At 42.1% G+C, this 14,120-nt stretch overlaps 1 protein-coding gene across 6 annotated transcripts in view; it reads right to left on the reverse strand.

Moving 5' to 3' along the window:
* The window catches only part of NUP214 (nucleoporin 214), a 101,857-nt gene that overhangs the window by 40,198 nt on the left and 47,539 nt on the right, over positions 1-14,120 (reverse strand). For all 6 annotated transcript variants that reach the window (XM_059142235.1, XM_059142234.1, XM_059142232.1 and 3 more), the window contains 2 exons: positions 12,668-12,767; positions 713-788 (listed from right to left, as the gene is read on the reverse strand). In XM_059142235.1, the coding sequence (XP_058998218.1) occupies positions 713-788; positions 12,668-12,767 (176 nt within the window). The remainder of the gene's footprint in view (positions 1-712; positions 789-12,667; positions 12,768-14,120) is intronic.

Here is a 14,120-nt window from a genome sequence, read left to right on the forward strand (position 1 = left end):
CATCTCAGAGACATGGAGAGTAGCAGAGAAAGCAGAGAAATCTTCTTAGGGAAGATTTCAGAGATAGCTTAAGCTACCTTTTAGCCATCTCTGATTATTCTTTTCTGGTTTAACTATTTACAATATAACCTATTTTTGTAAGAAACCATGTTTATCAGGTAAAAACCTAAATGTAGACATAATGAACATTACCAAAGAGGCAAGCTCTGAAAAACAGACATTGCAGGAGAAGCCAGAGAAGCCGCTCCCAGGCACTGATCCTGAAAGGCGCAGTGTGAGAACCACGGACGGGAAGAAGGTACGAGAGCCGGGCTCCAGCTCAGGCTCCAGGATTTACTGGTCGTGTGAGCTTGCATCACTCGCTTGTGCCAGCTTTTCCTCATCGGTGAAACACACTTAAATACCTGTCCCATTCTACTGCACACGGCTGTCGTGTGGTTTAATGAAAATCATGTTAAGTGAAGGTAAATCAGAAACCGAAATAACCCTCACAATGATAAGGTATTAGAATTATGACCCAAGATGTCCAATGGCACGAGAAAAGAGACCGACCTACTAAGTTAAGACCGGCATAAATGATAGGGAAAGCATCACAGGTCTTTGTCGGACTTACAGTTTGTTTAAACGAAGTCAGGACTTAAAACAGGACTGTCTTCAGTTTCAAAGACAGACACTGCATGGCTGTTCAAAAAAGCAAAAATCAGGAAGTCACCTGCTTAGCCTGGGTAGCGGCCGCTGGGGTCATCGTGGGGTGAGAGGTCTTGGCTGCAGAGTATGGCACCGAAGAACTGGGAAAAAAACAAAACACAAAAGCGTATGCTCAAGAGAAAGGCATGTGGGCAGAGACGTAATTCATTCTTGAGCCTACCGTCTAGCCAATAAATGATACCCATTTTGGGCAACATATGTTGCCCAACCAAAATCACGTGACACTTTCCTGAAGAAAATATTCTTTAATATTTAAATAAAATTGGAGTCTTCAGCATAAAAATCAAAGCAGTGAGCTTAAAACTTTTTTTTCTTCCTGAAATCCTAAGAAAAAAAGTTAAAACTATTCAGAAGTAGAGCTTTTCCTTATCTGGCCAGTCAGCCTACGTTATCCTCTCCCTTGCCCCCATTCCGAGTTCCAAGACTGTGGGACTGGATTCTCTTCTCCAAGCCTGAGAACATGCTCGACAGGATCCACGGGATGTCAGGAATGACTGTGATAAATGGCTCCGGGGCGAGACTCAAAGAGGAGACAGAGAGAGACCGCCCCCTCGAGCCCAGCGCCCACGAGGCCAGCACACGAGAGAATCAGATGCGCCCCATACCATGCAGCTCGCACCTTCGCACCTTCGTTGAGGTCTGAAAGTGTATCCACTATGTACGGAAACGAGATCTTTTGGTAACCCTGGATACAGTAATGCAGTGAACAGTTACTTCAGTAATTATTTGGTGTCAGTGCGTGAGGGAACAGACCTGCCTGCTTAATGCAATCACGGATAAAAGCTCTATTCCCGGCTCCTGGGAGCAATGTGTTCACCTGTCCTCAGTCCAAAGCAACTCTGGTAAGGACAGCAGCACTACCTGTAGGATCTAGTTATACTTTTCCGAATTCCCCCTAGAGTAGGGGGGATTGTTATTTTTCCACCAAAAAATTAACTTGGAAGAGGAAACACGAAAATAAATCCATGCCTCATAGAAGAAAATTATCAAATGATGTTAACACCCTCGCAAGCTCCCCACGAATCTGTTGGATCGACACAGGACACTTTCCAGGCTTTGTGAGATTGGGCGACAAGAAGCAAATGGAGTTATTTTCAATGAAACAAATCCCCTTTGCTTTTCTGTGAAGACAGAAGAAGCTAAGAAGCTATAAAAGTGTTCTCTCAAGAAACATGTCTCTGCTCCCCTGAGATGTTCCACCAGAGAGAGAAGGAACGTGGGAGTGGGGCTGAGGAAGCCTGGGGCAGACACGGCAGACCTGGGTAAAGATGTGGTTTGAGCTCCTAAAAATCACAAGGGAAATCAAAATCTTTTATGCTTTCCCAAAGACAAACGAAAAAGAAATTATAAGTAAAAACAAAAGCAGCAACTCACCCAACTTTGGAATATTTTTTACGCCCAAAACTTAAGTCATGACAGGACGGTAAATGAAACCATGCACGAAACAGGCTGAGTATAATTACTGCTCTAGCTGCTCGTGATAATGCTATAAAATCTCTCGGGTGTCCTAAATCCCCCAACACACAACACTGGGAACTCACAGCACCGCCGCACTGGGCCACGTGACAGCTCTGCAGAGAGAAACTGCTCAGCACAGTCCTCTGACAAACCTATGGATTAGATGGGACCGGCCGTGACCACAGAGTGCGACAGTGAGAAGGGATGGCTGACTCCTCCCTTATAGCAGTACAGGCCTGAGAGATCAGAACTTCATCTGATGTGCTCTGTTCCACACCCGAAAACACAAGTCAGAGGGCCGCAAGCAGACAAGGGCAGTGCACCAGGGCTCCAAAGAGACACCCACTACAGGCGTCGCGGATGACATTACATTACTGGCGACACTTGAGTGCTGCTTTAGAAATGAGTAACGGGGTGGCACGGGTCACGGAGTGTGGTCCAATTTGGTTCCTGGAGAAAAACACTTTGAACGGAGTCCTCTGGCTCTCATTCCCTAGATCTCTGATAAAAATTAAGCAACAACTACATGTGAAAATACCAAGTATCATGAACACAGAAGACGTCACTACAGACCTTCAATTCAAGGACTGCCTTGAACAAAAAAGAATCACTCTGCTCTCTGTTCTGTTGTTTGCCACCCCCATCAGTGCCACCTGGCCACACAGGCAGGCCGATGTGCCCACGCTGCGGGGTATGCGTTCTGCACACGATGACAAAACTGAATTGTTAAGACCATGAAGTGTTAAAATGTCACCTAGACCTTTCTCAGTAGTACTTTTGAGGTTAATGAACTTGAAACAAGGCAACTATACTCTTGTTGTGAAAGGGGCCAACTACTCGTTCTTTCACCTATTTTAACGTATTTTTTAAGTAAGCTCTATCCCAACGCCGGGCTCAAACTCAAGACCCCAAGATCAAGAATCGTATGTTCTACCAACTGAGCCAGCCAGATGCCTCTATTTCAACATTCTAAAGGACTTAAAAAATAAGAAAGCCGGTTATGCCTTATTTTGGTAATTCTTCACCATTATCACAGCATCCTGCTACGGATTCATCAATGACACAGCGGATCTAAACTGTGGAAGCAACTCAAATGCCAACTAATGAACCGGGAATTTTTTGGTAATAGTTTAAGGGAAGGTAAGGCAAGTGAGGAGAAAGGACAACATTTCAAGAGCAACTGGGGAAATAGAACAAAGATCAGGAGAGAAAAGGAAAGCAGATGATACAAGATGCAGAAAACAAAAGCTCTCGGTCCATTTTCTCGCCTACCAGATGGACAGTCACCTTGAAGTCTGATAACAAATGTGACACTCTGGGCAAGGATACAGGCGAGCTTATCATCATACACTGCCTGCGGGAAGATAAACGATACGACCTCTTACAGGGGTAAATGCGGCAACAGCTGTCATAATTACGTCCACATATGTCCACAAGTCCACAGATGCCTCCGTGCCCTCCCCAGTCCTGCACTGGAGAGGTAGCCTGCAGATACAGCGAGCTGCAAGCATGCAAAGAAATCAACACGTCCATTTATCCTAGCATCGTTGGTAACAATGCCAAGAGGAGCAACCCCCATGTCAATCAGTGCAGGGAGGGAAAAAAAGCTAACAGTTCATTTTTACGAGTTTCTTATGTCAGTGGAGACTGTAACGGCCAACCACTGCTCCCCATTGGTAAATTTTGTGTCCTTGAAGATTTAAAACATTTTCCAAAATATCATTAAAAGTCTTCTAACCCAAACTGCGGTTCCTGCATGAATGTTCAGATGCCAAATGACTTAAATACTGTAGGAAATGCTTTAGAGCTCTGAGAAAGGCCTATGTTAAATATAAAAATGGGATTCTGTGAAGAATTCATAAGAACATGGAAAACGTTCACAATAATGTTTCATGATTAAGCTGAATAGAGGAGGTTGGTTACAAAGCAGCATGTAGTCAAACTTTAAAAAAACTAAATTTTCCGGGCACCTGGGAGGCTCAGTGGGTTAGGCCGCTGCCTTCGGCTCAGGTCATGATCTCAGAGTCCTGGGATCGAGCCCCACATCGGATTCTCTGCTCAGCAGGGAGCCTGCTTCCCCCTCTCTCTCTGCCTGCCTCTCTGCCTACTTGTGATCTCTCTCTCTCTGTCAAATTAAATAAATAATCTTTAAAAAACCAAATTCTCAGAGAACAAAGATAAATAATATGTAAATAGTGACTGAACCTTTGTGGTGGGAATAAAGGTGTTTTAATTTTGTTCTTTTTAGCTACCTGCTTTTTATAATTTCTACAATGAACATTTATAATCAGGAATCAAAGTTTTTCCTAAAGTTAAAGTGGGGCAACAACTTTAAATCAGTGAAAGAAAGAACTGTCAATCTAGAATTCTTGGTGAAATATCCTTCAAAAACAAAAGTGAAATAAAGACTTTGGCAAACACATGAAAGCTGAAAGAATTCAGATCTACACCTGAAGAAATGTTAGAGGAATCTCTTCAAGCAGAAGGGAAACCACAGCAGACAGAGATACAGGACTAAACAAAGAAGGACAATAGAAATAATAAAACCATCTGGGTAAGCAAAAGAGGTTTTTCTTCTTTAAATCCATTTCAAATATGATCAACTATTTATAACAACATATTGTGGAGCTGATAACACAGCTAGAAGTAAAATGTATGATGATGACAACGGCACAAAGGTGGGGAGGGCAGAAATAGGAGAATACTACTGTCAGTTTCTTACATGGTATTTTTTAAAAAAGACTTTAATTATTTATTTGAGAGAGAGAGAGAGAGCGGGCCTTCATGAGCTGTGGGGAGGGTCAGAAAGAAAAGGGAAGCAGATTCCCTACTGAGTGGGGACACTGACATGGGGTATACCAACAGATTGGGGTAAGTTAAAGGTGTACACTGTAAACTCTAATGCAATCACATAACTAACATACAGCATTATAGCTCATAAACCAACAAAAAAGATAAAATAGAATCATAAAAAATACTCAACCCAAAAAAGGAAAAAAGAGGAAAAATGGAGCAAAGAACAGATGAGACAAAGAGAAACCAAACAAACCAAACAGCAGTACCACAGATTACAACCCAACATCATATATCACATTAAATGTAAATGGTTTAAGTACTCTAATTAAAAGTCACAGATTATCAGACTGGATAAAAAGCAAAGACTCAACTACATGCTGTCTACAAGAAATCCACTTTAAATATAAAGACAGAAAAGAGGTTCAAAATAAAAGGATGCCATACTAGTACCAACCAAAGAAAGTTGGATTGGCTACATTAATATAGAAGAAAGCAGCTGCCTTCGGCTCAGGTCATAATCCCGGCCTCCTGGGATCGAGTCCCACATCGGGCTCCTTGCTCCTCGGGGAGCCTGCTTCTCCCTCTGACTCTGCCTGCCACTCTCTCTGCCTGTGCTTGCGTGCTCTCTCTCTGACAAATAAATAAAATCTTTTAAAAAAACAAAACAAAAAAACAAAAAAACTTAAAAAAAAAAGAAAACCTCAATACCACTTTTAGTAACTGACAGAATAAGTAGATAAAATCATCATGAAAATAGAACACTTGAACAACACTAACAATCAACCATCTTAACTTAATCGACATTTATAGAACACGCCCAACCCACAAGACAGAATACATGCTCTTTTGAAGTGCACAGAGAACATTTACCAAAATGACTGACACTCCAGCTCAGAGGCTGGCAAACTACAGAACAACGACCAACTACCTCTTTTTATAAATAGTTTTATTGTTAACAGCCATGTCTATTTATTTACATATGGTCTATGGCTGCATGCAGGCTACAATGGCCAGGATGAGCAGCTGAGACAGAGACTGTATGTCCTGCAAGCCTAAAGTATTTACTGTATGGCCCTTTAAGAAAGGGCCTTCCATGGGGTTATGGACATTGGGGAGGGTATGTGCTTTGGTGAATGCTGATTCACAGACCTGTACCCCTGGGGATAAAAATACATGTTTATAAAAAAAAAAAAAAAAAAAAAAGGGCCTTCCTGATCTCAGTTCTGAATCATAAAAGAAGTCTCAATAAATTGAAAGACTTCAGGTCATTCAAAGAATTTTTATTTTAAAGATATTATTTATCAGTCTCATAAAGATATTATTTATCTATCTGACAGACAGAGAGAAATAGATCACAAGTAGGCAGAGAGGCAGGCGGGGGGGCGAGGGAGTAGGCTCCCTGCTGAGCAGAGAGCGCAAAGCAGGGCTTGATCCCAGAACCCTGATATCACGACCTGAGCCAAAGGCAGAGGCCTAACCCACTGAGCTACCCAGGTGCCCCACAAAGCATGTTCTTTGATCACATGGAATTAAGTTAATAATAATAAAAAATAATAAAAAGATATTTATAAAACATCCAGTTATTTAGAAACTAAATAATATACTTTTAAATAACATAAAGGTATACATATATTAAAAAAAAACAAAACCTAAAAGGATAAATTCAGAAGTATTTTGAACTGAATGAAGATAAAAACATAACATATTCAAAATCTGTGGGATATAGCCAAAGTGGTTCTAAGACAGAAGTGTACAGCACCAAATGCCTGTAATTGACCTTAATTTCCACCTTATAAAACTAGAAAAAGAAGAGCAAATAAAACCTTAAGCAAACAGAAAAATGAAAAAAAAAAGTAGAAAAATAATAGGAAAAAAAAATCAGTGAAACAAAAAGCTGGTTCTTTGAGATCAATAAAACTGATAAACCTTTAGCTAGATTGATGAGGAGAGGAAAAAAAAGATACAAATTACCACTAACTGGAAAAAGGGAAATGAAATCACTATGAATTCTGAACACATTAAGAGGCTACTAATCTGGGACTATTATGAAAAACTTTGTAAGTGCTAACAGACTCAACAACTCAGACAAAATGGACACATTTCCTGAGACACACAAACTACCAAAATTCATTCAAGAAGAGAAGCTGAAAAGTCCTATAGCTATTCAAACAAACAAACAAACAAACAAACACCTGGAAATTTTAAGCCTAGATGGCTCTACAAGTGACTTCCACCAAACATTTAAGGATGAAATTAACAAATCTCTTCCAGGAAACTGAAGAAGAAAGAATACTTCCCAACTCATCCTACAAGGCCAGCATTGTTCTGATACCAAAACCGAACAAAAACATCACAAGAAAAGAAAATCTACACACAAATATCCTTCATTAAGGTAGATACAAAAATTCTTGATAAAATTTTAGCAAATGGAATCCAGCCTTATATGACAAGGGCAATGCATCATCATCAAAGATTGGTTTAATAATCAAAACCCAATCAATGTGATGAGGCTACCAAGACAACTTAAGGGAGGGTGGGGGGAAGAGTCTTCGACAAATGGTGCTGGGACAACAGGATATCCACTTGCCAAAGAATGAAGTTGGACAACCGTGTCACACTATTTACAAAAATTAAGTCAAAATGGATTAAAGACCCAAATTAAGAGTTAAAACTAAAAGATTAAGAAGAACACATAGATGTAAATCTTTATGACCTTTGATTACACAGTGGTTTCTTAAGTATGACATCCAAAGCACAGGTAAATAAATAAATAAATAAATAAAACTTCATTAAAATTAAAACTTTTGTGATTCAAAGGACACTATCAACAAAGTTGATATTAATCAGGTGGTTTTTACCTGGGGAACGGGAGACAAAGGATCCATTTTAAAAAGGGCAAATATCTAAATGGACATTTCTCCAAAGAAGATACAAATGGTCTGTAAGCACCAGTGGATGCCCAACATCTTTAGCCATTAGGAAATGCATTTTAAAACCACATGATATACCACGTAACACCCAAATGGGATGACTATAATCAAAACCATGGACCGTACAAGTGGTGATGAGGATGTAGGAAAAATGGAACTCTCACTCAATCCTGCTGGGAATGTAAACGGTGTAGCTGTGCTTTGGGAAAAAGTCTGAGCTATGTTTGGCTTAAAAAGCTAAACACTGAACTAACAAGATGATCTAGCAATTCTTCTAGCAATTTTTCTTTTTAAAAGATTTTATTTAGTTGTTTATTTGAGAGAGAGAATACACTCACAAGTGAGCAGGAGGAAAAGAGCAGAGGGAGAGGGACTCGATCCCATGACCCTGAGATCATGACCTGAGCCGAAATCAAAAGTCAGATGTCCAACCGACTGAGCCATCAGGTGTCCCTAGCAATTCTGATTCTAAAATATTACCCCAAATACTTGAAAACAGGGACTCACACAGACACTTGCATACTGTACAAGGACAGTACACATTGTCCACTACATTATTAACAATAGCTAAGAGGGGGAAACCTACGTGTCCATCAACAGATAAATAGAATATATCCATACAATGGAATATTAATCAGCCATAAAAGGACTGAAATTCTGACAAATGCTACAATTTCAGTGAATTTTACAAATTCAAGTGAAATACGTCAGTTATAAAAGGACCAATAATATATGATTCCACTTAAATGAGGTACTTAAAATAGGCAAATTCTTAGAGACTGAAAATAGGATAGAGGTTACCAGGGTCTAGGCGGGGGAAGTGGACGGTTACTTAATGGGCACAGGTTCTGTCTGGGATAATGAAAAAGTTCTGGAAATAAATAGCGGTGAGGCTTACACAGTATGGTAAATGACTTAATGTCACTAAAAATGTATACTTAAAAATGGTTAAAATGGTAAATGGTAAATTTTGTTATGTATATATTCTACCATGATGGTTCTGTTTCTACCATTCCTCCCTTTAGCCCTTTCTTAATGTAAGGACCAGACGCTTCCTGCTAAAGCCATAGGGCATCACAACTACTCATGCTTATCAAAGCTCATAGAATTTTACACTAAAAAAAGGTGAATTTTAGTATATATAAATTATGCCTCAATTTAAAAAAATTGCTAATGTAAAAAACAAATCAGATCAGGTTATACAACTGCCCCAAAGCATGCAACAGTCTGCAGCCAGGTCCTGACTACGGCTCACTAAATGCTACAGGGCACAGAACTCCACCCCTGCCCCTGCTCCCTGACCTCGGCGCAAAGGTGTCCTCCCCCCGGCTCCAGCCACCAGAAAAGCCTCCTGGCCTTCCCGAACTTGCCAGACATGCTCCTGCTATAGGCCCTGTGTTTGGGGCTTTCTGCTTTAGGATACTCATGAGATCTGTTTGGTCTTTGGCCTTTTGGTCTTTACTCAAATGTCAAGTGTCAAAAGCCAATGGAAGGAAGAATTTTCCATAGGACAGGAAGATCCAGTTTAATGGTGAGAGCAATATGGTCTGGTGCTTCTGAAATACTGTAGCCACTAACCACAGGGGAGAAGCACCTTCTTTGGCCACCCTTTTCTAAAACTGTAGCCCACACCCAGATCAGTCCTAAAATCCCTTCCCTACTTCAATTTCCTCCATCACACCTATCACCATCTTAAACACTGCATATTTTACTTACTCATTTCACTTATTGTTTGTCTTTCCATAACTAGGGCAGAATTGGTTGGTGGATTTTTTGTATTTTTTTTTTAACTGCTTTATCCCCAGCACCTAGAACAGTGTATTAAAAGTATTTAATTAAGGGGCGCCTGCATGGCTCAATCAGTTGGGCTTCTGGCTCTTGATCTCAGCTTGGGTTGTAATCTTGGGATCATGGAATCAAGCTCCCTGTCGGGCTCCATGCTCTGTGCAGAGTCTGCTTTCTTCTCTCGCTCCCTCTCTCTCTGCCACTCTCCCTGCTGACAAGCTCTCCCTTAGATTTTTTTAAAGATTTTATTTATTTATTTGATAGAGATCACAAGTAGGCAGAGAGGCAGGCAGAGAGAGAGGAGGAAGCAGGCTCCCCGCTGAGCAGAGAGCCCGATGCAGGGCTTGATCCCAGGACCCTGGGATCATGACCTGAGCCGAAGGCAGAGGCTTTAACCCACTGAGCCACGAAGGTGCCCCAGTATTTTTTTTAAAGTACTTAACTGAGCATTTGTGGAAATAAATAAATAAATGAACACCAAAAGCCCTGAAAGAAATGATGTATCGGTTAAGCAATTGCCTTCAGCTCAGGTCATGATCCTAGAATCCCAGGATCGAGTCCCACATCAGGCTCCCTGCTCAGCAGAGTCTGCCTCTCCTTCTGACCCTTCCCCTTCTCATGCTTTCTCTCTCTCTCTCAAATAAATAAAATCCTTAAAAAAAAAAAAGAAAAAAGAAAAAAGAAAAGTAAAGAAAAGAAAAAGAAGAAGAAGAAGAAATGATGTGTCTGGTGTGTTTTGGTAAAAAAATCAAAGAAACCAGCACCCCCACCTCATTTAGCCTCTCGTCATACTTCACCTCTGCCAGGAGTCTGGCCATACTGGCCTTCTTTCAACTCTGCCTCAAATGTGCTCTGCTCTGTCGCGGGTTTGGGCTTCTGGATATGCTGCATCCTCTGTCCAGAACCCTTTTCCCTCCACAGGCAGCTTCTGGTCACTTTCAGCTAAAGTACCGTTCCCTTACCAAGCTCCTCATCAACCCAGACTCCATCAGGACTCCTCATTACATGCCTGTACTTCCTCACTGCACTTACTATACTACAATCAAGTAACTCCCTGTGTAATTGCCAGTGGCTCTTGGTGGCTGTCCCACTAGAACATAAGTGCTGCGAAAGTGGAGACTTCTAAGTCTTATTCACGACTACCTCCCTAATAACCCAGCGCAGTATCGCACTCCTAGGAGATGCCCTGTGAGAATCGGTGGAATCCGAAGCGACTGAGGAGCCGTTGGTTCGCACTAGATAAACCCTCCTCCTTAAAACAGAGTGGCAGGCTCGTCAATGAATGTAACAGATGAAGCCAATGAACACAGGCTACCCCAGTGGCAGAAATACGTACGCTCATCGTATAATAAATCTTCTGTAAGATACTGCTCAGAAAAAAATTATATGTAAAGTTAAGTACTTAAAATACATTCCAGGAAACTACCACTTACCAGAATATGAAAGTGATTTCATAACGAACATGTTTTTCTCTCCACCTTTCTTATTGGAAGAGGTGGTAAATACCAGTTCACGTTTCTCGATTATGCTTCGCATTAACCCATTACTCAATGCCTGGTTATTAAGGATGAACTACATTCCGGACACCGCACTAGAATGTTGTTCAATACCTCTACTACAGTCCAAAACTACAGGGAAGGAAGAGAATGCTTCTTCGAGATTCCTTTTGATTTGTTGTGTCTGTTTTTCTTAACTCAGAGAACAGGGCAAACTTGGAACTCTTCCTCTGACAAAGCCCTGATGAGAGATCTGCTCAGATGGACCAGGTGAGGAAAGAGTTTAAGAAAAGGCAAAGGGGGGGCACCTGGGTGGCTCAGTGGGTTAAGTGGCTGCCTTCGGCTCAGGTCATGATCCCAGCGTTCTGGGATCAAGTCCCACATTGGGCTCCTTGCTTGGCAGGGAGCCTGCTTCTCCCTCTGCCTTTGCCTGCCGCTCTGTCTGCCTGTGCTCGCTCTCACTTCTCTATGACAAATAAATAAATAAAATCTTAAAAAAAAAAAAAAAAAAAGAAAAAAGGAAAGGCAAAGGGAGGGGCGCTTGGGTGGCTCAGTGGGTTAAGCCTCTGCTTTTGGCTCAGGTCATGATCTCAGAGTCCTGGGATGGAGCCCTGAGTCGGGCTCTCTGCTCAGCAGGGAGCCTGCTTCCCCACCTCCTGCCTGCCTCTCTGCCTACTTGTGATCCCTCTCTCTCTGTCAAATGAGTAAATTAAATCTTAAAAAAAAATAAAACGCTAAGGGAAATCACTAAGAGGTGTTTGTCCTCCGTGGTTAGTGACTACAGTATCTCAGAAATCCCAGACCATAGTGTTTTCACTATTAAGCTGGATTTTCCTGTCTTATGCAATATTCTGCCTTTTGGTGGCTTTTCTTTGCCTTCCCTGCACTAGGAACCTGGCTACAATTCCCCAGCTCTAAAGCACAGTTCTTTCCCTTGGAAGTTCACAACAACCACAAATGCCATCTTGGTATAAACAGCATACCAAAGCTTCAAGGTCACTACAAGATAGGAGAGTGGGTAGGCTTGTTTTTGGCTCTTAAGATAGCCCTGAGATAACTAAGAAATTCCTGGAACAGGCAGTGTTGATAAATGGACCAGCGAGGAATAAAAAGAAGGCTGATGGACTAGTGAAGCAGGGCCACCCGATAAGCCCAAAACAGAACAGTGAGCAGACCTGCTCCATGGGGTGGCAGAGAGCAAGCATGATGTGGAAAAAACACAGGGCCTGCGGCCGCTCTTCCTGCTCCCGGACTCATCACCAAACACCAACTCCCTGAATGACATTGGTCCCCACCATCCCTGTGTTCAAAGTGAAGAAATGCCCCCCAACTCTTCCTGTGTCAGGGAGAGGATGCAGTGGATAAAGAGATCTAACCTAAGAGAACCTAAGGCTCTGCCACAACAGTGTGATGACAGCAGTGCTGCCCCCTGCAGGCGATCTGTTGCTACTGAAGAAGAACTGCCTGGCGGAAACAGTCCAGGTAGTAACATACCCCATGGCTGCAGAGGTGGCGGTAGGATTAGTCTTCAGTTCCTGCACATTTACCACTTGAGGGACATTCTTCAGAGTTGATTCAGTCAAAGTACTTACAGCTATTTAAATAGGGAAGAGAGAGGCATATTAATTGCCGCAAAGGATCACAAATTCCAGCCATACACAAATGAATAACCAGGACAAAAAAATTCAAGCAGAATGTAATCTTCTTATATAAAGGAAATCTACTCTGGGCAGTTCCGCAGCTCTGTGCTCAATGGGACAGCTGGCATACTCCATTCGTAAAGATTATGAGATGAGGTTTTGTGCAATTTAATCAAATGTACTCGTTTAGGGAGAAAGAATCCCCCAGCCAGCTGTCACAGAGCAGAGCCGAGCTCCATGCGACACTGTCGGCTCATCCTGAAAACAGGTGGAAAGAGCTAGAGGAGGAGTGGTGCTCAGATTAAGGGTTTCCGCCTGCTGCCCTCCGTCCGTCTGTCTAACCGTTCTTTCCCATGAGCGGCTTATTACTGTCAGATTCTGTTAGGTGCCAGCAAGACAAAAAACGTCAAAAATACAGTTTCTTCTGGGGTACCTGGGTGGCTCGGTGGGTTAAGCCTCGGCCTTTGGCTCAGGTCATGATTCAGGGTCCTGGGATCAAGCCCCATATCGGGCTCTCTGCTCAGTGGGGAGCCTGCTTCCCTTCCTCTCTCTCTGCCTGCCTCTCTGCCTACTTGTGATCTCTGTCTGCCAAATAAATACATAAAATCTTAAAAAAAAAAAGTGTGTATATATATATATGTATACATATATATACACACATTTTTTTTTCCTTCTCTAAAGCTCACAGCTTCGTGAGACAGACACACGAATAAGATGTGGGAAATGGAGCTTGGACAAGAATGGGGGGAAAGGCCAAGAGGCCTGAATTAAATAATGGCAACTGGGACTGGCGTGACACCTTTCCTGTCTTCAGCATGTCAACTTGCATGTGTTTTTGGTCTTTTCACTTAAAACTGCATTCCAAAAACACTTAATGACATTTTATAATTATTTACTAGCACAGTCTGAGCAATGTTCTCGGATGAGTTCTTCCACACAGTTGACCGCGGTGGCGAAGGTGGAAGGGGGGTTGTGGGGCAGCTTGTGCATTCCTTCAGAGAAGTGAGCAGGCCTTTCTTGCCCTCGGCTGCACATACTGCATCTTTCATGTTCAAAGGTGCCTACACCTTAGAAATTTTTTGCCTCCAAAACGATAACGGAGATCACACCACCTCCTGCTGACTGGAATCATCCTACGCCCTGGCAGATTTTACGTCTATAAATAATCGACTCATCAGCGTGATTTGGGGCCAATTCAGCACAATGCCAAGATCCTGCTTCCTCCAGGTAACATTTAAAGGAAACATGGCAGATTTCTATTTTTTCAGAGGGCTCAAAGGTACCTTAAAAGGTTATCTTGTTGTGCT

This window comes from Mustela lutreola, chromosome 12, assembly GCF_030435805.1.
Source record: "Mustela lutreola isolate mMusLut2 chromosome 12, mMusLut2.pri, whole genome shotgun sequence".
Lineage (NCBI taxonomy): Eukaryota > Metazoa > Chordata > Mammalia > Carnivora > Mustelidae > Mustela > Mustela lutreola.